Source organism: Haliotis rufescens, unplaced genomic scaffold, assembly GCF_023055435.1.
Source record: "Haliotis rufescens isolate VD_foot unplaced genomic scaffold, xgHalRufe1.0.p SCAF_7, whole genome shotgun sequence".
Classification (NCBI taxonomy): domain Eukaryota; kingdom Metazoa; phylum Mollusca; class Gastropoda; order Lepetellida; family Haliotidae; genus Haliotis; species Haliotis rufescens.
Window position 1 is genome coordinate 47,002,984 of NW_025964361.1, and position 27,265 is coordinate 47,030,248.

The window sequence follows — 27,265 nt, forward strand, 5'->3', positions numbered from 1 at the left end:
TCCATCTAAAATGATACACTGAAAAATATCGATATTTATCGCAATAGTTGCTTGCAATATCAATAGTTATCACAATAGTGATTTCCTGACCAATAGTCACCCCTATATCTTATACATCATATGAATAATTGTTCAAAATCGTCACACATTCTCATTGACTCAGGCTTCATATGGCACACGTGGAACAGTAGGTCATCTGTGCTCAATATCTTGTATGGACGCCATATGGAGTCCAAAACTGACTGGCATTGTCATCCCATTGAAGTAGTCAGATCCCGAATCAGTTCTATCAGTGTAGGAGATGGCTGCCCACATCATCACTCAACCACCTCCAAATCTGTCCACTTCCTGTATGCAGTTTCGGGCATAACGTTCCCCGTGACGCCTGTAAACATGACGTCTCCAATCCGTACAGCGAAGCATAAAACATGGCTTGTCAGTAAACCAAACTAGTCTCCATCGCAGGTGGCCATACTCTGAGACTTTGACACCTAGACTTTGCAGCCGACAATGCAGGTCCATCAAAATGACCCCTCGAACTGGTTGCCTAGCACGAATACCTTCAGAACGTAAACGGTTCCTTAAGGTCTGGGCTGATATCCTATGCACTCCTGGTATTTTAAACTTAAATTATTGCTTTCCTCAGTCAAAATATAATTCCTCATTGGCTAAATGTCAAAGCCCTGATATACATCTGGTGCTTGATCAATGAAATAGTTTTGTTTCACTGTCGGTTTTTTAACCAATACCGACAAGCTTCACTGTCAAACATGAAAATATCTCTTTTGGGGGTGTTTATGAAGATAGAAACCTAAAAACTGTGTACTCTGTAAATCAGCATGGCAAACTGGTTTTTATGTCTATACTTCCGTGAATGTGAAAACATATTGTAATCAATTCTTATGAATATAGAGATGAATAAATAAATGGATAATAATAACTTCACAGACTGCCTGTTTAATCATTAACATAAAAAACTTTGGACAACAATATGACATCGGTGACATTGTTTAGTGTAATAATACTATTAAATGAGCCCCACCCACTCTATCATCTATCAGTCAGGAAACAGTAGCCAATCAACTAGTACATGAGCCCCACCCACTCTATCATCTATCAGTCAGGAAACAGTAGCCAATCAACTAGTACATGAGCCCCACCCACTCTATCATCTATCAGTCAGGAAACAGTAGCCAATCAACTAGTACATGAGCCCCACCCACTCTATCATCTATCAGTCAGGAAACAGTAGCCAATCAACTAGTACATGAGCCCCACCCACTCTATCATCTATCAGTCAGGAAACAGTAGCCAATCAACTAGTACATGAGCCCCACCCACTCTATCATCTATCAGTCAGGAAACAGTAGCCAATCAAGTGTCATGGAATCACTTGAAATTTATTTGTTAAACCAGGCTGCGACATGCTTCTATTAATTTGTGCTCAGTGCCCGGAAAAGACCTTCTTACAAGGACTGGTCAGTTTTGAGTTCGAATACTGTGTCTAAGTGAGTTATCCATGTTAAACTATGGTGAGGTGAAGTGAAATGGGGTTTAATGTCGCGTCCAAGATTATTGCACTTATATAGTGACGTGCATGCACGTGTGTTGGTGGCTGCTTGTACTAGATTGGACTGATGCCGATTTATATTGCTAGCCCACTCAGATACCATACCGCAGTTTGACATGAATACCCCACTCAGACACAGTATACTGACTCTGAGCCGACCAGTCCTTGTTTTAGCCCCTTAATGCCGAGTGCCAGACAATGTAACAACAAGTACCATCTTTTAACGTCTTTTGGTATGATGCGGTTGGGGATCGAACCCCGGACCTACCGCTCTCTGGGCAGACGCTCTACCACTAGACCACGGAGATGGTCTGTTTAGCTATGGTGTCTCAGCGAGATACTAGTCAAGACTATTACACCAACATACACTTGCACATCACCATGTCGGTGAAATGACATCGAACCCCTTTTCACTTCACCTCTACCTTGATACGGTTGGGATATTGCAAAAGGCAGTGAAAAAAATACACCTCAATGATTTTACTTCAGTGTGAACTCAGGGCACTAGTGGCCTTGTCATGTGAAAATTTGGTTATATTTAATTTTCTGAAAATTGAGTAGTAGTAGTAGTAGTCGTAAAAGGCGACTAACGGGATCGGGTGGTCAGGCTCGCTAACCTGGTTGATGCATGTAAATCACTGGATTGTCTGGTCCAAACTCGATTATTTACAGACCGCCGTCATATAGCTGGAATATTGCTGAGTGCGGCGTCAAACAACAAACCAACCAACCAACCAACCTAGCACCTCCCAGGCAGCATGGGTTGTATGAGTTGACATCATGAGCATCAATCCACGTAATTGGGATCGATGACATGTATCAACCAAGTCAGCGAGCCTGACCACCTGATTTCGTTAGTCGCCTTTTACGGCAAGCACAGTCGCCTTTTACGGCAAGTATGGATTGCTGAAGACCTATCCTAACCCGGAATCTTCACGGGTCGGAAGTGCTAGGTTAATTAAAAGCCATGTTACCATCTCATCCTACCGAGTACCCAATAACAGCTGGGTGGACAGGTACATTTCAAACAAAGTCACTCGCCTAAGGAGACACGTGTTACATGTGCTTCAGTGTTGGACATAAGCCCTAGGAATTAGCAGGAGTCAAGCTGCTTAACGCAGTCATGATCCGTGGTATAAACCCTGCCTATGTTTAATACATGTATCAATAAAATGGTGTCCATATTGAATATTGACACTCCAAGGTCTCTCAGGACAAATGAGCCGACATGAAATAAAGGATGACAAGAAAATGCATTTCCAATTATTCCTGTCAGTAGTAGGGGGCACGAGTGGCCCAGTTGTCTAAGGCGCTGTGATTCACTGTGCAGAGTTGGGTCCCTTGGGCACGCCAGGAACCTATGATTGTGGGTTCGAATCCCGGTTCGTCAGCATCATACCCGTGCTCGTAGGTTTCACCGAAGTGGTAAACGTCTAAGACCTGTATCACTTTGGGCTTTCCTCCCACATTAAGCTGACACGCCATGATATAACTGTAATACTGTTAAAAGTGGCGTTAAACCCAACTCACTCACTCTGTCAGTAGTATGGGTGGCAGGGAAGCTGAGCGGATAAAGTGTCCACTTTTCATTCCGAAAACCTGTGTTTGATTCCCAACATTCCCATTTTTGGTGTTATCCAACGTGATATTGCTGGAATGTGGCTAAAAGTGGTCTAATACATTACTAACTCACTCACTTTCTGTATTAAAATATACTTTGTTTTTTCAGATGTATACTCACTGGACATTCCTGATGGTCCTCCTGGACGCCGTCTATCAGAGTGCTGTCCTCTACTTCATAGCTCACCTGGTAAGTCATGTAGCAGTGGTTAGGGTAAATACAGGGTAGTGAGGACATTCCACCTATCAGAGTGCTGTCACCTAATTCATAGCTCACCTGGTAAGTCACGTAGCAGTGGTTAGGGTATATACAGGGTAGGGAAAACACTCCATCTATCAGAGTGCTGTCCTCTACTTCATAGCTCACCTGGTGAGTCACGTAGCAGTGGTTAGGCTATATACAGGGTAGTGAGAACATTCCATCTATCAGAGTGCTGTCCTCTACTTCATAGCTCACCTGGTAAGTCATGTAGCAGTGGTTAGGCTATATACAGGGTAGTGAGGACACTCCATCTTTCAGAGTGCTGTCCTCTACTTCATAGCTCACCTGGTAAGTCATGTAGCAGTGGTAAGGCTATATACAGGGTAGTGAGGACACTCCATCTATCAGAGTGCTGTCCTCTAATTCATAGCTCACCTGGTAAGTCACGGAGCAGTGGTTAGGGTATATACAGGGTTGTGAGAACACTCCATCTATCAGAGTGCTGTCCTCTACTTCATAGCTCACCTGGTAAGTCACGTAGCAGTGGTTAGGCTATATACAGGGTAGTGAGAACATTCCATCTATCAGAGTGCTGTCCTCTACTTCATAGCTCACCTGGTAAGTCATGTAGCAGTGGTTAGGCTATATACAGGGTAGTGAGAACATTCCATCTATCAGAGTGCTGTCCTCTACTTCATAGCTCACCTGGTAAGTCATGTAGCAGTGGTTAGGCTATATACAGGGTAGTGAGGACACTCCATCTTTCAGAGTGCTGTCCTCTACTTCATAGCTCACCTGGTAAGTCATGTAGCAGTGGTAAGGCTATATACAGGGTAGTGAGGATACTCCATCTATCAGAGTGCTGTCCTCTAATTCATAGCTCACCTGGTAAGTCACGGAGCAGTGGTTAGGGTATATACAGGGTTGTGAGAACACTCCATCTATCAGAGTGCTGTCCTCTACTTCATAGCTCACCTGGTAAGTCACGTAGCAGTGGTTAGGCTATATACAGGGTAGTGAGAACATTCCATCTATCAGAGTGCTGTCCTCTACTTCATAGCTCACCTGGTAAGTCATGTAGCAGTGGTTAGGCTATATACAGGGTAGTGAGAACACTCCATCTATCACAGTGCTGTCCTCTACTTCATAACTCACCTGGTAAGTCATGTAGCAGTGGTTAGGGTATATACAGGGTAGTGAGAACACTCCATCTATCAGAGTGCTGTCCTCTACTTCATAGCTCACCTGGTAAGTCATGTAGCAGTGGTTAGGCTATATACAGGGTAGTGAGGACACTCCATCTATCAGAGTGCTGTCCTCTAATTCATAGCTCACCTGGTAAGTCACGTAGCAGTGGTTAGGGTATATACAGGGTTGTGAGAACACTCCATCTATCAGAGTGCTGTCCTCTACTTCATAGCTCACCTGGTAAGTCATGTAGCAGTGGTTAGGGTATATACAGGGTTGTGAGAACACTCCATCTATCAGAGTGCTGTCCTCTAATTCATAGCTCACCCAGTAAGTCATGTAGCAGTGGTTAGGGTATATACAGGGTTGTGAGATCACTCCATCTATCAGAGTGCAGTCCTCTAATTCATAGCTCACCTGGTAAGTCACGTAGCAGTGGTTAGGGTATATACAGGGTTGTGAGAACACTCCATCTATCAGAGTGCTGTCCTCTAATTCATAGCTCACCTGGTAAGTCACGTAGCAGTGGTTAGGCTATATACAGGATAGGGAAAACAATCCATCTATCAGAGTGCTGTCCTCTTATTCATAGCTCACCCAGTAAGTCATGTAGCAGTGGTTAGGGTATATACAGGGTAATGAGGACACTCCATCTATCAGAGTTCTGTTCTCTACTTCATAGCTCACCTGATAAGTCACGTAGTAGTGGTTAGGCTATATACAGGGTAGTGAGGACACATACTCTATCTATCAGAGTGCTTTCGTCTACTCCTGAGCTCAGCTGAAAAGCTAATAAATATTGAAACAACCTCTGCTGTCTGCTATTGTTCTCCCAATCAGCACACTTTACCTATTCTTAAAAGGACAGTATGTCGACTGATCTGAAGCATTGTTTGTAAACAATAACCAATAAGCCCTGAGCTTACATGGCCCTGATTTCCTTATTCTGCAAGAGAAGTTTCTGTCACGTGACCAGACTTTTTTATTGTTTGTAAACAAACACACTTATTTTGAAATAAGAACAAATGGACCTTATTCATGCCTTGAGGTGCATGATAGTATAGCTTTAAACATCAAAGTGACCATATTGATAGTGCTCTGTAGGGCTTCAATGACAGCACATGGAGGATAAATAAGAAAATGGAAATAGGTTTTCACATTTTAGGATATTTTCTCAATGAAAGTTTTAATTTTTTTATCTAATTGTGTAGACTCGCCCAAGGCTGGCCGCATGGAACACTGGGAAGGAGAGTAATTGGCTTCATGTGACCGAGACATATATTATTTTGTAATCTAGACTTTGATAAACACTGGCTTTTAATCTAGCTGGCAGTTAATATTTGGTTGCTGATCTGTAAGAAAAACTCACAAGCTTTCTCTCCAATTTACTTCTAATAAATAACATGAGTGAAGCCAGTTCCTCAGGACAGTGCTTGCGTTGTTGCCTTCACTGCAGAGCTATATTGTTTTGGTTTGAGACCATCTCCGTGGTCTTGTGGTAGAGCGTCCGCCCGGAGAGCGGAAGGTCCAGGGTTCGATCCCCGACCGCGTCATACCAAAAGACGTTAAAAGATTGTACTTGTTGTTACCCTGTCTGGTGCTCGGCATTAAGGGGCTAAAACAAGGACTGGTCAGCTCGGAGTCAGTATACTGTGTCTGAGTCGGGTATTCAGGTTAAACTGTGGCATGGTATCTCAGTGAGCTAGCACTATAAATCGGCTTAAGTCCGGACTAGTACAAGCAGCCACACAAACACACACACACACGTACATGCACGTTGCTTTATAAGTGCAATAATCTTGGACGCGACGTTAAACCCCATTTTACCTCACCTATTGTTTTGGTTTGAGAATTGAATGGGGCATGTGACGTCACACACAGAAAAAATTATTTCATGCATGATTTTGAAAATCAGAACCGTTGAGGTACTGCCCCTTTAACAAAAGTTGCTGGCAAATAGGGAAGACCCCGTGTTAAAACTAGGGCTGGCTGTCGATATATATCTTAGCGATTGATAATCATTAACTAATTAACGATCAATTATCTATAAATATCGGAGAAGTAACTTTGAGCCAGTATGCTAAAAGCTCAGAGACAAAACAACATATTCCACATCACTGGTGAGTGGTGACACATTTATGCATGGATTACTTTATGGACATTAAAGATATAACAAAATCAGTTGCATGTCATCTTCGGGAATGGTCAAAAACAAGTCTGCTTCGGTAAATATAAACTTTATTTCATCACAATAGTTTGGGTAAGATATTAATGTTGACACAATTTTTATTGATAATCAGTAATATTTCTTTCCATCAACGATAATTCCGATTATCGATCTTTTTAGCCAGTCCTAGTTAAAAAAAAACTACATGATAAAAACCAGTAGACATTCTCACCAGATACAATGTGTTGTTGGAAATCACAGCAGAGGCTTGCAAATTACAACACCTGTAAAGTTGACATTGTGATACCAGCTGTTGTGTAAACTGGCTTAAAACAAAAACACCAAACATGTGTCCCTATTGAAAATCAATTGTATCTACATTCTCTAACAACAGTGTGAGTGTTTAGTCAGGCTTAGGAAGTGTGTGTGTGTCTATGGATTATGTTGTAGTTAATATTCTGTAAACTAGTTCGAAGATTAAGGGCAGTAAGTTTGTGGTTTAAAACAGTTCAGTCAATAGTTGTAAACTAGCTGTTGACAAGATTGTAGGATGTATATCAATATAGGCAGACATTTATATGGTACTTTACATTGTCTGACAGCTTATCCCTGGGAAATGTTGACGTACATGACATGGTCATCATTGATCAAATTTTGTTCCCTGTTGGAAGTTGTTATTTTATATACCGTATTCGAATAAGCACCCTGCTCCAATAAGCGTCCACGACAATATTTGCTAATATATTGGATAGTGAACAATCCCAATTAGCAGCCCTTCCGATTGATCAATGTACACAAGACTTAATTATTTGTGGAAAATATGCACTCGTGTGTTATATGCACCCTTAATTATGGGCACCGCCCGGAGAGCGGAAGGTCCGGGGTTCAATCCCCGACCGCGTCATACCAAAAGACGTTAAAAGATGGTACTTGTTGTTACCCTGTCTGGCGCTCGGCATTAAGGGGCTAAAACAAGGACTGGTCGGCTTGGAGTCAGTATACTGTGTCTGAGTGGGGTATTCATGTTAAACTGCGGCATGGTATCTCAGTGAGCTAGCACTATAAATCAGGATCAGTCCGGACTAGTACAAGCAGCCACACAAACACACACACGTACATGCACGTCGCTATATAAGTGCAATAATCTTGGACGCGGCATTAAACCCCATTTCACCTCACCTAATTATGGGCAATTAAATTCTGGAAAAATATATTTGTCGTATATAATCATTTCAGGATGTCAGCATAAACCACGAAATTTACGATCTTTTAACTCTGTTTTTTTTTTCCCACCAAAATAATGTTCTATTAAGATCCCCCTATTTCTAATTTTGAGAGAGCCCTTGGTGCTTATTACGTCGAATACGGTAATAGTTGAGGGATGAAGTGAATAATAAATATTTTGAAATAAAGTTAAAATAATATAGCTTCTTGTTGAATGATGCACAGCATCCTGTATCATTGTTGTGATGTTGGGGAGATATTGTAACAAATAACTTCCAAAGTATTCAGAGCCAGGTTTCATGACTGTTAATGCAAGGATAGAAATTAACCAAGAACGTCTACTGCCCCATGTTGTGAGAATGTCAATGATGGTCAATCACATGGAATTAGTTCCACTCAACAAATCTTGCCAGTGTAAATGTATCGTGGAGAGATTTTCTTGTTTCATGGGAATAATTCCTCTTCAGAAGTAGTACATAGGAAGAATTTCACTACAGGAAGAGATACTCTTTGACAATATCATATAGTAATACTCCCTTCTCCAAATGTACATGAAGTGCTTCCTATATGTAAACATCCCCATTAAAATCAACAAGGAAAGGGAAGTTATCAAAGTAGCCAATGAGTGTGGTTGTCCAATCATTCATCATCAAATCATTGACATCTCAAAGTGGAATATTCTGCAGTATTCTGCTTCATTTACTTACCCGTGAATCACCCCTCACCCTACATCCCTCCCCCCTCACCTCTCATGCCCCCCCCTCCCTCCTCATCCTTCATCCCTCACCCCTAACCCCTACCACTCACCCCTCATCCCTCATCCCTACCACCCACCCTCTTTCCTCACCCCTCATCCCTACCACCCACTCCTCTTTCCTCACCCCTCAACCCTACCACCCACCCCCTTTCCTCACCCCCTCATCCCTACTACCACCCTCTTCCTCACCCCTCATCCCTACCACCCACTCCTCATCCCTACCACCCACTCCTCTTTCCTCACCCCTCATCCCTACCACCCACCCCTCAACCCTACCACCCACTCCTCTTTCCTCACCCCTCATCCCTACCACCCACTCCTCTTCCTCACCCCTCATCCCTACCACCCACCCCTCTTCCCTCACCCCTCATCCCTACCACCCACCCCTCAACCCTACCACCCACTCCTCTTTCTCACCCCTCAACCCTACCACCCACCCTTCTTCCCTCACCCCTCATCCCTACCACCCACCCCTCAACCCTACCACCCACTCCTCTTCCCTCACCCCTCATCCCTACCACCCACCCCTCATCCCTACCACCCACCCCTCAACCCTACCACCCACTCCTCTTTCCTCACCCCTCATCCCTACCACCCACCCCTCAACCCTACCACCCACTCCTCTTTCCTCACCCCTCATCCCTACCACCCACCCCTCAACCCTACCACCCACTCCTCTTCCCTCACCCCTCATCCCTACCACCCACCCCCTCAACCCTACCACCCACTCCTCTTCCCTCACCCCTCAACCCTACCACCCACCCCTCTTCCCTCACCCCTCATCCCTACCACCCACCCCTCTTCCCTCACCCCTCATCCCTACCACCCACCCCTCAACCCTACCACCCACTCCTCTTTCTCACCCCTCAACCCTACCACCCACCCTTCTTCCCTCATCCCTCATCCCTACCACCCACCCCTCAACCCTACCACCCACTCCTCTTTCCTCACCCCTCATCCCTACCACCCATCCCTCTTTCCTCACCCCTCATCCCTACCACCCACCCCTCAACCCTACCACCCACCCTTCTTCCCTCACCCCTCATCCCTACCACCCACCCCTCAACCCTACCACCCACTCCTCTTCCCTCACCCCTCATCCCTACCACCCACCCCTCTTCCCTCACCCCTCATCCCTACCACCCACCCCTCAACCCTACCACCCACTCCTCTTTTCTCACCCCTCAACCCTACCACCCACCCTTCTTCCCTCACCCCTCATCCCTACCACCCACCCCTCAACCCTACCACCCACTCCTCTTTCCTCACCCCTCATCCCTACCACCCATCCCTCTTTCCTCACCCCTCATCCCTACCACCCACCCCTCAACCCTACCACCCACCCTTCTTCCCTCACCCCTCATCCCTACCACCCACCCCTCAACCCTACCACCCACCCCTCTTCCCTCACCCCTCATCCCTACCACCCACCCCTCTTCCCTCACCCCTCAGCCCTACCACCCACCCTTCTTCCCTCACCCCTCATCCCTACCACCCACCCCTCAACCCTACCACCCACTCCTCTTTCCTCACCCCTCATCCCTACCACCCATCCCTCTTTCCTCACCCCTCATCCCTACCACCCACCCCTCAACCCTACCACCCACCCTTCTTCCCTCACCCCTCATCCCTACCACCCACCCCTCAACCCTACCACCCACTCTTCTTCCCTCACCCCTCATCCCTACCACCCACTCCTCTTTCCTCACCCCTCATCCCTACCACCCATCCCTCTTTCCTCACCCCTCATCCCTACCACCCACCCCATTTCCCCACCCCTCATCCCTACCACGCCTACCACTCATCCCTCAACCCTACCACCCACCCCTCATTCCTCACCCCTACCACCCACCCTCTTTCCTCACCCCTCATCCCTACCACCCACCCCCTTTCCTTACCCCTCATCCCTACTACGCCTGCCGCTCATCCCTCACCCCTCATCCCTCAACCCTACCACCCACCCCTCATTCCTCACCCCTCAACCCTACCACCCACCCCTCTTTCCTCACCCCTCATCCCTACCACCCACCCCTCTTTCCTTACCCCTCATCCCTACCCCACCACCCCTCTTTCCTCACCCCTCATCCCTACCACCCACCCCTCATTCCTCACCCCTCAACCCTACCACCCACCCTTCTTCCCTCACCCCTCATCCCTACCACCCACCCCTCAACCCTACCACCCACTCCTCTTTCCTCACCCCTCAACCCTACCACCCACCCCTCTTCCCTCACCCCTCATCCCTACCACCCACCCCTCAACCCTACCACCCACTCCTCTTCCCTCATCCCTCATCCCTACCACCCACCCTCTTTCCTCACCCCTCATCCCTACCACCCACTCTTCTTTCCTCACACCTCAACCCTACCACCCACCCCCTTTCCTCACCCCCTCATCCCTACCACCCACCCCTCTTCCCTCACCCCTCATCCCTTACACCCACCCCTCAACCCTACCACCCACTCCTCTTTCCTCACCCCTCAACCCTACCACCCACCCTCTTTCCTCACCCCTCATCCCTACCACCCACCCCTCTTTCCTTACCCCTCATCCCTACCCCACCACCCCTCGTCCCTCATCCATCATCCCTACCACCCACCCCTCAACCCTACCACCCACTCCTCTTTCCTCACCCCTCAACCCTACCACCCACCCCTCTTCCCTCACCCCTCATCCCTACCACCCACCCCTCAACCCTACCACCCACTCCTCTTCCCTCATCCCTCATCCCTACCACCCACCCTCTTTCCTCACCCCTCATCCCTACCACCCACTCTTCTTTCCTCACACCTCAACCCTACCACCCACCCCCTTTCCTCACCCCCTCATCCCTACCACCCACCCCTCTTCCCTCACCCCTCATCCCTACCACCCACCCCTCATCCCTACCACCCACCCTCTTTCCTCACCCCTCAACCCTACCACCCACCCTCTTTCCTCACCCCTCAACCCTACCACCCACTCCTCTTTCCTCACCCCTCAACCCTACCACCCACCCTCTTTCCTCACCCCTCATCCCTACCACCCACCCCTCTTTCCTCACATCTCAACCCTACCACCCACCCCCTTTCCTCACCCCCTCATCCCTACCACCCACCCCTCTTCCCTCACCCCCTCATCCCTACCACCCACCCCTCTTCCCTCACCCCTCATCCCTACCACCCACCCCTCAACCCTACCACCCACCCCTCTTCCCTCACCCCCTCATCCCTACCACCCACCCCTCTTCCCTCACCCCTCATCCCTACCACCCACCCCTCAACCCTACCACCCACCCCTCTTCCCTCACCCCCTCATCCCTACCACCCACCCCTCTTCCCTCACCCCTCATCCCTACCACCCACCCCTCAACCCTACCACCCACCCTCTTTCCTCACCCCTCATCCCTACCACCCACCCCTCTTTCCTCACATCTCAACCCTACCACCCACCCCCTTTCCTCACCCCCTCATCCCTACCACCCACCCCTCTTCCCTCACCCCCTCATCCCTACCACCCACCCCTCTTCCCTCACCCCCTCAACCCTACCACCCACTCCTCTTTCCTCACCCCTCAACCCTACCACCCACTCCTCTTTCCTCACCCCTCTTCCCTCACCCCTCATCCCTTACACCCACCCCTCAACCCTACCACCCACTCCTCTTTCCTCACCCCTCAACCCTACCACCCACCCTCTTTCCTCACCCCTCATCCCTACCACCCACCCCTCTTTCCTTACCCCTCATCCCTACCCCACCACCCCTCGTCCCTCATCCATCATCCCTACCACCCACCCCTCAACCCTACCACCCACTCCTCTTTCCTCACCCCTCAACCCTACCACCCACCCCTCTTCCCTCACCCCTCATCCCTACCACCCACTCCTCAACCCTACCACCCACTCCTCTTCCCTCATCCCTCATCCCTACCACCCACCCTCTTTCCTCACCCCTCATCCCTACCACCCACTCTTCTTTCCTCACACCTCAACCCTACCACCCACCCCCTTTCCTCACCCCTCATCCCTACCACCCACCCCTCTTTCCTCACATCTCAACCCTACCACCCACCCCCTTTCCTCACCCCCTCATCCCTACCACCCACCCCTCTTCCCTCACCCCCTCATCCCTACCACCCACCCCTCTTCCCTCACCCCTCATCCCTACCACCCACCCCTCAACCCTACCACCCACTCCTCTTTCTTCACCCCTCTTCCCTCACCCCTCATCCCTACCACCCACCCCTCAACCCTACCACCCACTCCTCTTTCCTCACCCCTCAGCCCTACCACCCACCCCTCTTCCCTCACCCCTCATCCCTACCACCCACCCCTCAACCCTACCACCCACTCCTCTTTCCTCACCCCTCAACCCTACCACCCACCCCTCTTCCCTCACCCCTCATCCCTACCACCCACCCCCTTTCCTCACCCCCTCATCCCTACCACCCACCCCTCTTTCCTTACCCCTCATCCCTACCCCACCACCCCTCGTCCCTCATCCCTCATCCCTCACCCCTCATATCTCGTACCCATCACCCATCACCCATCTACCCTCATGGAGATATTGCTCAGGTGTTATATCCCGTAGAAGGCAGTTTTGGATGATGAATAGAAAATTTCACCCTTGTGTCTTTTGATATCAAATATATCAACACTATTCGATAAAAGATTTAAACTTTTCGATGGGTGTTGATATATTATATATCAAATCACATGAGAGTGAGTTTCTCTATATATTCTCTTATATCTGTCCAGCAAATATCCTCACTGACCTCACATTCGTCAGTGTAATTTTAATATCATGATTTATCCTTTCATTTAAAAACTGTAGCAATAATATGACAATTAAGCATAACCTGTTGACAAATAACAGTCCCATGGCCAGGGGCAAGAGATGAGAGGTGATAGAGAAGCGATGGAGTGCAGATCAGACATAACATCCTCGGGCAGGCAGATATGCAGATACTGTCTGTAAGGGTATCCTGATGTCTATAAGAGCCTTCTGTCCTAGATGAAGTCAGTCCTGTCTCAGGGACAGCCTAGACCATATAAACAGGCCTCTTGATTACTGGAGTTGTTTAATGAAGAAATAGCCTGATGTCTATAATAGTAGAGCCTTCTGTCCTAGATGAAGTCAGTCCTGTCTCAGGGACAGCCTAGACCATATTAACAGGCCTCCTGACTACTGGAGTTGTTTAATGAAGAAATAGCCTGATGTGTATAATAGTAGAGCCTTCTGTCCTAGATGAAGTCAGTCCTGTCTCAGGGACAGCCTAGACCATATTAACAGGCCTCCTGACTACTGGAGTTGTTAAGTGACAAATGAGACTTTCATCTGTGGAACTAGAGCCTTGTAATATATTCACTTCCTCTTGATACCCTGGAAGCAAATATAGCAGCACTAAAGGTTCCTATCTCATCATCATGCAACTTAGTTAACTTTTTCAAGGGAAGCATTTAAAGAGGGGGGCGGTCAGGTAGCTTAGTGGTTAAAGCGTCCGCTTGTCACGCCGAAGACCCGGGTTCGATTCCCGTAAAAGCATACTCACTCACTCACTCATTTAAAGAGGGTCTGGTGCCCATGTCCCACCTACACTTTGGACATAGTGCCCTGTGAGAACTGCATTTACCTGTTTACAGTGTTATTAGGTAATTAACTCCTGTATTGTCAGGACGCCTCCGTGGTCTAGAAGTAGAGCGTCAGCCCGGAGAGCGGAAGGTCGGGGGTTCGATCCCCGGCCGCGTCATACCAAAAGACGTTAAAAGATGGTACTTGGTGTTACCCTGTCTGGCACTCGTCATTAAGGGGCTAAAACTAGGACTGGTCGGCTCGGAGGCAGTATACTGTGTCTGAGTGGGGTATTCATGTTAAACTGCGGCATGGTATCTCAGTGAGCTAGCACTATAAATCGGCATCAGTCCGGACTAGTACCAGCAGCCACACAAACACAAACACGTACATGCACATGGCTATAAAAGTGCAATAATCTTGGACGTGACGTTAAACCCCATTTCACCTCACCTCACCTGTATTGTCAGGCCACAATCAAACACATCATCAAACCTGTCTAACAAACCAGTAATACAGATATCCACGCATACTCTCATATGCTGTGATATTATGATACGGCTGTTATACCATGATTGGACGGCGACATTAAACTTGTGATATGGCTGTGATATCATGATATAGCTGTGATATTGTTCACTTCATTATCAGTGGTGTGTTGGAGTAGCACTGCTTGGCCATAAGGGAGGAGATATATTGTGATCTCTTTCAACACTGGTACACTGGCCAAGGAGGGTCGAGTCCCCAGACACCAAGCCGTTGTCACGTCAAAAAAGTATATAATTTTCATGAACCTACCTGTCATATCATTCATTTATTAAATCTATCACATTTCACAATGTCTGAGGGGCGGTCGGGTAGCCTAGTGGTTAAAGCGTTAGCTCGTCACGCGGAAGACCCGGGTTTGATTCCCGACATGGGTACAATGTGTGAAGCCCATTTATAATGTCCTCCGCCGTGATATTGCTGGAATATTGCCAAAAGCGGCGTAAAACCGAACTTACTCACTCACAATGTCTGAAATACATATTTCATTTCAATTTATTATTTTTTATCGATAGATTAAAAAATTATTCACTATTTCCCTCAATGTTATTGAAAATAAAATTCTTGAACACACATTTCGACAATGGGTCCACCTTAAACATGTCAAAGAGCAAAATAAAGACATTTCAGTCAAATCTTTAAATATAGTATATACAAAGTGATAAATTAAATCAAGAAAAATATATCTAAAAGTTGTCAAACTTACAGCTAAGTTATTATTTCCATTTCTCAGCTTTCATCACCTCGATTTCTCGGCTCGGACACGATGTTTTATGCCAAAATATATGCATGAAAAGTCTTTGTCACAGCTCGTAACCTAGCACGATATATCCACGAAGCTCCATATTTTTGATATAGATCGCGATTTCCTGCTTAAATTGTTGAGAATAACACGATTTAACCAAACCATTTCGTCAAAATCTGAAATTCATCATACACAAGGACAGTACTATAGCTGTAATTTGATTTGCTGCCTTAGGTCACATGCTCAAATTTGACCAATCACAAACCTTGTAGCAGATTTCGGCAAGAAAGCGTCATGAGAAACCAATTTCTATCCAAAGAAATTGCTTGTTATAAATACGTAAACACTTCAGGCAGATGAAAGAATGAGCTTTCTAGCGATGTGTCATATGTCAGTCTTCGACAACCGTGTTATTCATACAAAGCCTTGAAAATGGGGGGTATTTCTTCATGTTACTGAGCAGACAGCGGCTGTTATGGGGAAAAAGGGTGATTACAGATACTGTTTATAATTTTTTTTATAAATGCTTTTCCAATTACGTAAACAATAAAAATATAAAAAAATATAGGTAAGCGGATTTTATGAAATCTTATATTGCAAAGATGTTTTACAAGCCGATATTTCCTTGATAAATGTTGGCTTCATCTATCACACAAGAGTCTCTGGGAACTCGGTGTCACAGCAATAAATACTTCTGGTTGACTGGTGTTGAAAGAGTTAATGATTCTGTGTTTTTGTTCCAGGCTTACGCTGAGCAGAATGTGGGAATGTGGGAGTACGGCACAACCATCATGACAGCACTTATCCTCATCATTCTGTTGCATCTTGGGATAGAAACCAACTCTTGGGTAAGTGTGCTCACCAAAGGAGAAAAGGAGGGGTAGGGTCGGTGCGCTTATTAAAACCATAATCAAGGAGTTCCAATTGTTCAAACAGAGATCCAGCAGTAGAGAACAAACTAAGACGTTATGTAATTGTTACCCGACAATTATATATCCCTTCTGTGCTGCTTGTTTCTGAAAGATAAAATACACAAATAATATGTACTGTCATGTACCGGTACATGTTTTGTCTTAGTCCGGGTTGTATCAGTAGAAATTGGCACTAGTGCTATAGCCCTTGCCAAACTGCCCAATAGTTAAGGTATCATAAGGACTAGTAGAAAATTGCCATTTTTAAGGGTTTTGCTATTTGTTATGATTATGACGTCTAGTGTACTAAAACGGTTAGTTTCTCCCGCTGGGTCGTTTATGAATAAAATTTACAGATTGGTCTAAAAGTTGATCTGGGGTGCTTTCTGGAGCAGGGCATGTAATAGGGGCCAATACAGTATTCTAATTTGTAAGGATGGGACTTGAGAAGAACGTATGTAGCACTCTAGCAGACTAGTCTAAGGGGCTTTCTGCAGTCAGTGTGTTGATTAGCTCACATATGTTGCTCGCCAGGGGGATCAGCGAGACTGTCCTCGCCATCACTCATTAGATTCAGACGTTGTGTATCAGGGTGGTGAGGTAGCCCAGTGGTTAGGTTCACTAACCCGTGAAGATCCGGGGTAGATTACGTCTACAGCAACCCATGCTTGCTGTAAGAGGTGACTATGCTTGTCGTAAGAAGCCACTAACGGGATCGGGTGGTCAGGCTTGCTGACTTTGTTGGTTCATGTCATCTATCCCAATTGCATTGATCGATGCTCACAATGTCAATCACTGGATTGTCTGGTCCAGACTCAAAATATACAGGCCGCTAACATATGGCTGGAATATTTCTGAGTGTCGCGTTAAACAACAAACAAACAAACAAATTGTTCACTCATCACACTAATGGCCCAGTTTGATACCCACATGGTTACAGTGTGCAGGGCCATTTCTGGTGTCCCCTGCCATGTGCCTGGAATATTGCTAAATATTCAGCGAGGCATGAAGTCATACTTGCTCTCACTTGATGTTTCAGACCTGGATCCAGTGGCTTGTCCTCATCATGAGTTTTCTCTTCTTCTGGATGTTTGCGGTCATCTCTAATGCTATCTTCTTCACTTGGGACCATCCATCAAACCCCTACTGGGTGATGGAGAACACGATATCCACGCCCATCCACTCCTGTGTCGTCATCATTAGCTGTGTGGTAGCTCTCCTACCAAGGTACGTTTCGGGGCTTTCTCACGGATTAACTGTGTCAGTACTTTGTGGCATTAATTTTGTTTTGGGAAATAGGAATCCTGTAACATGAACTTGAAATTTCAAAGACAGACCATCTCCTGGGTCTAGTGTATAGGGCATCTTCCTGGAGAGCGGGAGGTCAGTGGTTTGATCTGGCCGTGTCACACCGAAAGATGTTAAAAGATGGTAATTGTTGTTACCCTGCCTGGCATTCAGCTCTTGGCTCGGCATTAGGGTACAAAAGAAGGACTGTCCTGCTTAGGAGTCAGAATATGCCTTAGTTTTTGGACTCTTCATAGTTTTCTTGCTAATCACAAGAACAACTGTAAAACATCTCACTTACTCATAAAAGACGACTTTGTCTTAAAAACAAGGCCATCATCTGAGTATTTACAATGTCTGTGTGACGCTACACCCCTTGCTATAGCGCAAGTAATCTTGATAAACATTGTCCTCCAAAGGCTTATGATGTCCGAAAACCTATGATCCGACGACACTATGTGTGAAAGGGGTATCCATGTTAAACTGCAGCATGGTATCTCAGTGGGCGAGCACTATGAAGCCGGCATAAGTCAGCACTAATGTAAGCTGCCACACACATACACTGTAAACGGTCATGGCACGGCACGGCACGGCACAAGTGAAAAAGTCTTAAGGACAGCGTTTGACCCAAATTCATCTCACTCTAATGGACAGGCAGTTCTGATCTACACCTCGCCTGCACCAACACATTGATCTCGAAGAGAGCTTGGTTACAATAGGTCCCCATCTCCCACATCAACAAGGGTGTTAGAGGCATCTAAGTTGGAGAGGATAGTCAGGTGCTAGGCAGATACCAGTGGTGTGGATCATTGCTAATGTTTTATGGTTTGCCTGATCCAGACCAGAGTGTTGAACATTTACTCTCTGAAAGTGTTTTGATGCTGCAGTCAACAAATTGACAACCAACGTTGAATCCTGTTCTTAGTGCTTCATGCTAAGTCTATGTTAAAGTATGGCAGTTAAGATCATTTTAGTGCTACTATTGTTGTAAGTATGTTAAAGTATGGCAATTACAATGGTCTTGGCACTAAGAGGTGAGGTGAGGTGAAATAGGGTTTAACGTCGCGTCCAAGATTATTGCACTTATATAGCGACGTGCATGCACGTGTATGTGTGTGTGTGTGGCTGCTTGTACTAGTCCGGACTGATGCTGATTTATAGTGCTAGCTCACTGAGATACCATGCCGCAGTTTAACATGAATACCCCACTCAGACACAGTATACTGACTCCGAGCCCACCAGTCTTTGTTTTAGCCCCTTAATGCCGAGCACCAGACAGGGTAACAACAAGTACCATCTCTTAACGCCTTTTGGTATGACGCGGTCGGGGATCGAACCCTGGACCTTCCGCTCTCCGGGCGGATGCTCTACCATTAGACCACGGAGACGGTCTCTTGGCACTAGGATCACTAACGAAACACACATGTGGATACTGACACACAATCAACCAAGTCATACATTGTATACATCCAATCCTTATGATGGTGCAAGTTGCGTCCCTTGAACATGCCAGAAACCTATGATTGTGGGTTCGAATCCTGGTTCGCCCGTTTCTAGGTTTGTCAGCACCATACCCGTACTCGTGGGTTTCACCAAAGTGGTAAACGTCTGAGACCTGCATCGCTTCGGGCTTTCCTCCCACATTAAGCTGACACCACGTGATATAACTGGAATATTGTTATAAGCGGCGTTAAACCCAACTCACTCACTCACTCACCTTATGATGGTTCTGGGGGCGCGGGTTGCCCAGTTGTCTGAGGCCCCGCAATTCGCTGTGCAGATTTGTATCCGTTGGGCACACCAGAAACCTGTGATCGTGGGTTCATTTCCCATTTCAACCTGTTATGTTTCTAGAGGTTTGGGTTTCACACCTGTGCTCATGGATTGCCCAAAGTGGTAAATGTCTCACTTCAGGCTTTCCTCCCACATCAAGCTGACACGCTGTGATATAACGGGAATACTGTCCAAGGCGGTGTTAATTCCATCTCACTCATTTATAGCAGGGAAGTTGTACTTCAGCATAAGACCAACTGGGTGCCGTTGTACAAAACAACCTTAGCGCTACGACTGTCGTAAGTCTATGTTATGGTATGGGAGTTACGATCACTTTAGCGCTGAGATCGTTTTGTGCAACGGCACCCAGTTAAGTTACTTTGGTCTGTGACTTTTTCTTTACTCATCATACTGTGCTTTCTTCCAGATTGTGCATCCGAGCTATACAAGCAACAGTCTACCCTAGCGTCATCATGAAAGTCAAACAGCTGGAGAAGGAGCTTATAGATTGTGACCAGCTGACCACAATCACCACGGAAACCACCATCAGCGCAGTTGGGGACAGCAAGCCTCCAGACTCTGCCCGTAATGGCGGTAACCCGCAGCTGAACAATCTAAGCGCCGACTACAGAGAGAGTGTGCGTCAGCGGCACAGGTTACCCTCTGACCAACGAGTGGATGGTATCAGCCCCGTACGGGCATAGCTGGTGATAGTCAGGCACAACAGACAGTGATGGGAGTGTTCACTTTAATCTTTGCAAGCCACAAGTCATTGTGTGGAATATGCCAATTGTTGTTTGGGTTCTACAGGACAATGAACATTTAAATGCCAAATACCTTATGTTGGAGAAATCCATTCAATGAAGGCTTGCCGTCATATAGCTGGAATATTGCTGAGTGCGGCGTAAAACAACAAACAAACCAAACCAAACCAAACCAATGAAGGCTCAGAACATAGGTTTGCATTTGGAATTTTTGAAGATTCTTATTTTTTTCAAAAGAATTTTTACAAGATCACTTGTAACCTGTCTCACATTATACACTGTTCGTTCAACAAATTGTTATCAATGGCCACCAATTTTTTATACCACATTCTAAAAGAATATGTTTTCCACGGCACTGGACACGGGTCATGTTTTCTATCTGTGATGTCACTTTTCTCACAAGAGCATTCAGTTCACAAGACCAGATGGGCAACATGTAGACTGGTCTGTGAAATCTTGTCTACATATCACTCGGGCAATTCATGGAGACGCTATTCTGAGGATTGGATATTCAGGATGTATCTCAATACTGTTGGACATGTTCTGTGCGGTTGTGTTGTTCTATGACACAGTCGACACAAGGCTCATATGATTCATCGACACAAGTGTAGAGTGTTCAGTCTGACAGCCTATCAACAGGCAGGCTAACCTGTCCGTAATGACTCCAATCTCAGGAACAGTGTTGTGGATATGTAATTACACATTTGTATGTTGTTTACAAAATATGTATATAATTATATTATTTTAGCAGATAAAGGAACCATGTCCAAGACATTCAGATTATATTTTGTATATATTGTATTATTCTGTAATATCTACACCAAAATATCTTACATTGCTTTCTACCTATTGGAAGCTGCTGATGGCCTGATGATTCACCATCATCATCACTTGCCCTCCACCAATGCAATGATCAGTGATGGCTATTGGGTTAGTTCAAGGGTAACTGGATATAATATGTGATGTTTATTTCAATGTTTAAACATATTTAATTTATTATTTATATGCTTATCAGTAACTTATATAAGATGTTGTTTAAGAAATAGTTTTATATTTCATGAAAAAGGAAGGTACTTTGGTGTGTAATTTCAGGATAAATATTTGTTTACTAGGAAAGTAATTGTATTTTTTTATACATCATATTTTATTTGTATTGTTTGCTAAAACTTCAGTTTTATTTTGAATGAACATTTATTGACCCGGATATGTTAAAAAATTATATTGGCCTATATTAAAGAAGAAGATGTGCAACATCTGAAACTTGGTATTTACCTAAAATAGACCTGGAGTAATATTATCCAAACAACTTATTCAGAATGTTGTTTGTATTTAGAAAGTGGCCAAATTCAAGATGGGCTGTGATGTAACTATCAAAACACTAATATGTAGAAACAGCAACATTCCTCAATTTATCATGTCTAATAGAGGGGGCTGGTTCTGCTTTGATGTCACTGTTAAATGCTCTCAAAGATGTTAGCTGTGATAACACAGTTTCAAGCCTGTGCCTACCTGCATTGTCCCAGCCTCCAGGCTAGCCAAGGGGGCCAAGTTTTAAGATCTCCATATGTATATTCGCGAATATAGCCCCAGGGTTATTTCTTACAGTAATTTCTTTGTAAACTCTCGGGAGGTTTGAGTTTTTAGCTTCCCAGTTAATTAAGAAGGAGAGGAAACGAGTGTGAACACACCAGCATTTGTTTGTTGGGTGTTTGTTTGCTTTCTTTATCAGTGTGACTTGAAACAGTCCAAAATCGGTATTGGTCCATCTATTGATATTTATCTCTCCTTCCTATAAATTAGGCAATTATTGTTTTATTTGTTGGATCATAATGTTTTCATAATTGGAGGGAAAATAATTGTCCAAATTTACACTTTTTTATTTACAGCTGACACGTCAAACACACAAATTTATTTTGAGCAGACGAAGGCACTAAAGATGTCAAATTCATTTTTTGGTAATTCTCTGATGTCGGATCTTTTAATTCTTCCCTTTTTTGACTTTAGACTTTGACAACAAAAAATCTGTGTTCCGACAACAAAATAAATAATGGCCATACCATGACATTGCTGCAGCTGTGTTTTTGGTTATGTTGTATTTGGTAATTTGGTTTTTATTTGTTATCATCATATTTATGGTTACCATACATTTCTGTAATTTACTGCTGTTATAAAGTGCTGAATTGATTGACTTAATTAAATCAGTATTACAAGATAAAACCATGCTACAAAGCAAGATCATACCTTTTACAAACATGTGATGATGGCAGAATTTGAGCAATAAATCAAATCTGAATTTGGTTGAACACCGATTAAACATTTCCTCTGTTAATACAACAAAATCCACTGCGGGTCTGTGTTGAATATTAAAGGGGATTATACACGTACCACTGATGAATGTATGAAGCTGTGCTGTGGCGCTATGCTACCAAAGGGGAGATAACCCATCTTATGGCTGAATAGTGCTCTTTTGTACATAAAACCATATATGTTTGTGTACTTGATTTGACATGTTGTGTTCATATTGTTAAAAGTATAGAGCAAGTTTTACACTCAATAATTTCTTCAAATTGAAAGATGTAAATCATTCTTCGGAAACTGTTTTGTATCAGACCATCTGAGTCAGAAACAAAACTACTAGTTGGGAACACCATTATTGTTCTAGAGTTAAGTCAGAAAATATCAAAATTGATGAGTTGTGATGAGTTTTTGGGTGACTAGATCCATATACAAGTTCGGGGTTGCAATTAAAGGTTGCTAAGGGTCATGCTTTTATTGTAAGGGACTGATTTCAGAATACCATGGTAATCCAGATTTCTCACATCCATGGGATTTGGCTATTGAGATAAGATATCCATGACTATGTGTGTTTTGTTGTTGTAATTTCTACCTGCAATGCTGATTGGCTTTTTTATTATTGGGGTGTCTGTACATACTTTGTGAAGCATGACTGTGTTAGAGACATTTGAGTAATTGTTCAATGGATACTGATTTTTTTCAGGATCTAAGAAAAGGTATATAAGACTGCTGAACCATGATATCCAACATGGTGATTTAGTTCCGGTTAATGCTGTAGTCCCATGAAAACTTTCAGTGCCTCTACCAATACTTCAGTCTAAGAGCTTTAAGTATGATTACTATAATACGTCATGATGTTCAATGCTATGTGAAACTCACCAGAGCTTGGTTTGCCTGTCATATGTCTACATTGTCGCCCCTTAAACTGTTGGGGGGCACGGGTGGCCCAGTCATCTAAGGCGCCGCGATTCACTGTGCAGAGTTGCGTCCCTTGGGCACGCCAGAAACCTATGATTGTGGGTTCGAATCCCGGTTTGCCCCGATTATGTTTCTAGGTTTGTCAGCACCATATCCGTGCTTGTGGGTTTCACTGAAGTGGTAATTGCTGAGACCTGCATCACTTCGGGCTTTCCTCCCACATTAAGCTGACACGCCACGATATAACTGGAATACTGTTAAAAGCGGCGTTAAACCCAACTCACTCACTCACTCACTTAAACTGTTGGGTCAGTGAAGTAGACACGAAGGCGTGAAGACACCTCAATTTCAATATGGCCACGAGGCAGCCACACGAGGCAGCCACACTGTGAATTCCACAGTCCCAGATGAATTCTGCAGTACAATTCCAAAATTCTGTGGCTAAAATTGCACAATTCTGCGATAAAAATATAACTATTTCTCCCTTAAAAACTTTTCATGTCTTGCATTTCAACATTTCAAGACATAAACTTATGCAAATAAATATGTATAGTGCCTCTGATATTTATTTTTGGTTAGATGTAAACACTGTTTACTTAGTCATAATACCACTAGAATGTTTGAAAGTGAGAATTATGTATTTAAATTTTGTTTTATAGTAGGATTCACATATTGTGTGTTAAATCACATGTTATATATTTGGGCATCATTTGAGTGCAAAATTCTTTGAAAGGCTTGAAAATAATGAAAATTAGTGTATTGAATGACCAAAAAAAAGACAAATTCTGTGATTTTTCTGCAATTCTGCAGTAATATCCATTTTCTGCAAATCTTTCCGCGATATCGGCATCGCAGAATTTGTCTGGGACTGATTCAACTTGGAGCAAGTCAAAACCATTTTAATCCTTGCAATATTCACACTTTACTCACTTCATGGCCTCTCTCAACTCCAGGTTGTGAACCATCTACATGAATGTACCGCCCAAAGTAGTCCAAGTCCGCTACAGGGCTATGTAGTTTTCTAAATGTTGCTGGGGAACCAAAATAATTCTAATGCAAAACCTCAAAGTCTGTCATAACAGATTAAGGGCAAACAATCAACTCATGCTGTACCCTGGCACAGTGAGTTTGTTTGTTGTTTAACAGCGCACTTGGACATATTCCAGCAAAGTAACACCAGTCTATAATTGATCAAATATGCACCAAACATTCCAGGGATTGTTGTGAGCATCAATCCACTGAGCCGGACCACCCGATCCATTTAGTCGCCTCTTACAACAAGCATAGGTTGCTGGGGACTTGTATCCTTACCTGGAATCCCACATGTTGATATTGCCAAATGTGCCCCTGACTTAAACAGTTTTCCCGTTTACTGGTAATTACCAGTTTTTTACAGGTAAAATTAGGCTTGGACCTATAAAGTACCTTATAAATCTTTGTTGTTGAACAAATCATCGGTAATATTCCCATAAGTATATTTTTGGAACGAAGTCAGCTTGTCTGTTACCATCAGTGTTTCCCTTGTCTATTTTTAGTGCATAGAAAGAACATTTCGCTTTTTCTTTGAGGTAATATTTGTAGTGACTTAGTCTCGAAATAATGAATTTTTTTTTTTTTAAATGTGACTGAATTTTGCAGGCATGACTTGTACATCTGACTAAATTAATTCAGAGATGAGGTCATTACACTGAATATGATGTTGAAATAATTAAAACCAGGTAATTTTCACATTTTTTATATATTTTGTTTGGAAGTCAGGACTGACAAAAATTAGGTGGAATACTGCTTACAGGATGCGAGACTCTGTACGAAGGGGGAAATATTTTACAACATTAAGCTGATATGACATGATGTAAATGACGTACTGCTTTAAGTGGTGCCAAGCAACTCACTTGCTCCAATTCTGTCTTTTATCACAAACAAATGAAGTTACCCTTCCCAATATGCGGTTTTCTCTGTGAACTGCATGCTTAAAAGTTTTCCCATGAAAAAAATTCAAATTGCAGAATTGTGAGAAATTATTCATTGGGTACAAGAATCATGAATTCTTTTATATATATTGTTTATTATTTCATATGTGTTTCATCTGTGTCATTTTCATAATTCCAATTGTTTTCACACACGTCACGTCTCTCCAATTTTTATGATAATTTCTTATTCTTTTCCTACAATTTACACCCAAAATATGCATTTTTTTATACGAGTTTTCATTGCATATCTCAATTTTGCTCAACAAACTTTTCGGTTGGTGTGACTTCAGATCATGATTTTTGACACAAATAGTGAAATATTGCCATGTTTTTCACGACTATTTGACCTATTTAACAATTGTTATGGGCCTATGTTACAGTGTAGCCATTGGGAGTTGCTAACATCGTAGTAATGGTAATGATAAATTGATATGGGGCCTAATATCCATCAGTAGGTGCTCAGAGTATATTGTCAATGCTTTGTGGAACAGTGAGTTTGTAGCAGCTAAGATCGCTTTGTGCAAGTCTACCCTGGGTTGTCAGGATGAAATAACAGTGCAGACTTTGAGATTTTAAAATCGATAATGTTTGAAGCTGAGATGACACATTTGTCTCTCCATACTTTATGACTCACGTGTTATGTGTACCCTTAATTATGGGCAATTAAATTCTGTAAAAATATATCTGTCGTACATAAACATATCAGGCTGTCAGCATAAACCACAAAATTTATCTTTCAACTCTTTTTTTTTCACCAAAATGATATTCTAATAAGAGCCCCCTATTTCTAATTTTGAGAGTGCCCTGGGCGCTTATTACATCGAATACGGTACTTGTTTTACACACCTGCATGTCCCAGTGCAGCCATCTTTTACAACTCTGTTGCTGAAGGTGTTCTCGGGCACCTGTATCGACTTTAGTTTAGTTTCCGTCTTCTACCTTGCACCATGTGGGTAAGAGATTGATTTGTCACACCATTTTGAAGAAAAAGTATGAGAACCAGGTATTTTGATCTTTAATGATTGTTTTGGAAGGGGAGTACTATACTATTGATTACTTGTGTCATGTTTGATAGTCTTGTCAATTATTTTCTCCGCTCATGTGCCCAAAGTTCGTCAACTAGCCATGAAGCGCCACAGTTCCATGACTTTCGGAAGTTTTACATGTGCTGATTTGAAAATTATTCCTACTGTTCTGAAATGACATAACACTCTGGAGTTTCATTATTAGTTGACAATTTGGGCATGTGAGTTAACTTTGAGTTAACACAAAGAGCATTATACTGCATGGACGTTATTGAGAGACTGCTTGGGGACCATCCATTGGATATTGAGAAGTTTTTTTAAAATAATTTCTTCCAAAATATGATGGAATATAATCATTTTTCCTCAGTTGTTACAAACATAACTATGGAACATACTGGTTACGCTGAAACAAAGTGTTGTGAAAAAAGAAATTTCATCTTTTTAAATAATGACTGAAAACAATATTCTGTCTCATATTAAATGGCTGGTCCCTTATCACAATACTATTTGATTTGAGGATGTACCACCGGGCACTGACATTCATTCAGGGTTATTGGCCACGGAGAGAGGAAAAAGTCGGACAATTTCATTATTACCCTATAATTTTATTAGAATTGGGAACATTCTTTTTTTCATTCTGTAGCTTTATTGTAAAACATTCTGTTGTCATATTACTACTCTTTTATTAGGGAGACAGAGATATTTCATAAATGTTAAAACATGAAAAAAGTGTTCATTCCGGGGCAATATTGAT

At 43.9% G+C, this 27,265-nt stretch overlaps 1 protein-coding gene across 1 annotated transcript in view; it reads left to right on the forward strand.

Annotated features, from left to right (window-relative positions):
• The window catches only part of LOC124143681 (phospholipid-transporting ATPase VA-like), a 98,957-nt gene extending 75,312 nt beyond the window's left edge, over positions 1 to 23,645 (forward strand). Inside the window, exons 20-23 of the mRNA XM_048387452.1 lie at positions 3,300 to 3,380; positions 16,312 to 16,416; positions 17,519 to 17,706; positions 19,967 to 23,645. Coding sequence (XP_048243409.1) covers positions 3,300 to 3,380; positions 16,312 to 16,416; positions 17,519 to 17,706; positions 19,967 to 20,243 — 651 coding nt within the window. The 3' untranslated portion in view covers positions 20,244 to 23,645. The remainder of the gene's footprint in view (positions 1 to 3,299; positions 3,381 to 16,311; positions 16,417 to 17,518; positions 17,707 to 19,966) is intronic.
• Positions 23,646 to 27,265: the final 3,620 nt, after the last annotated feature.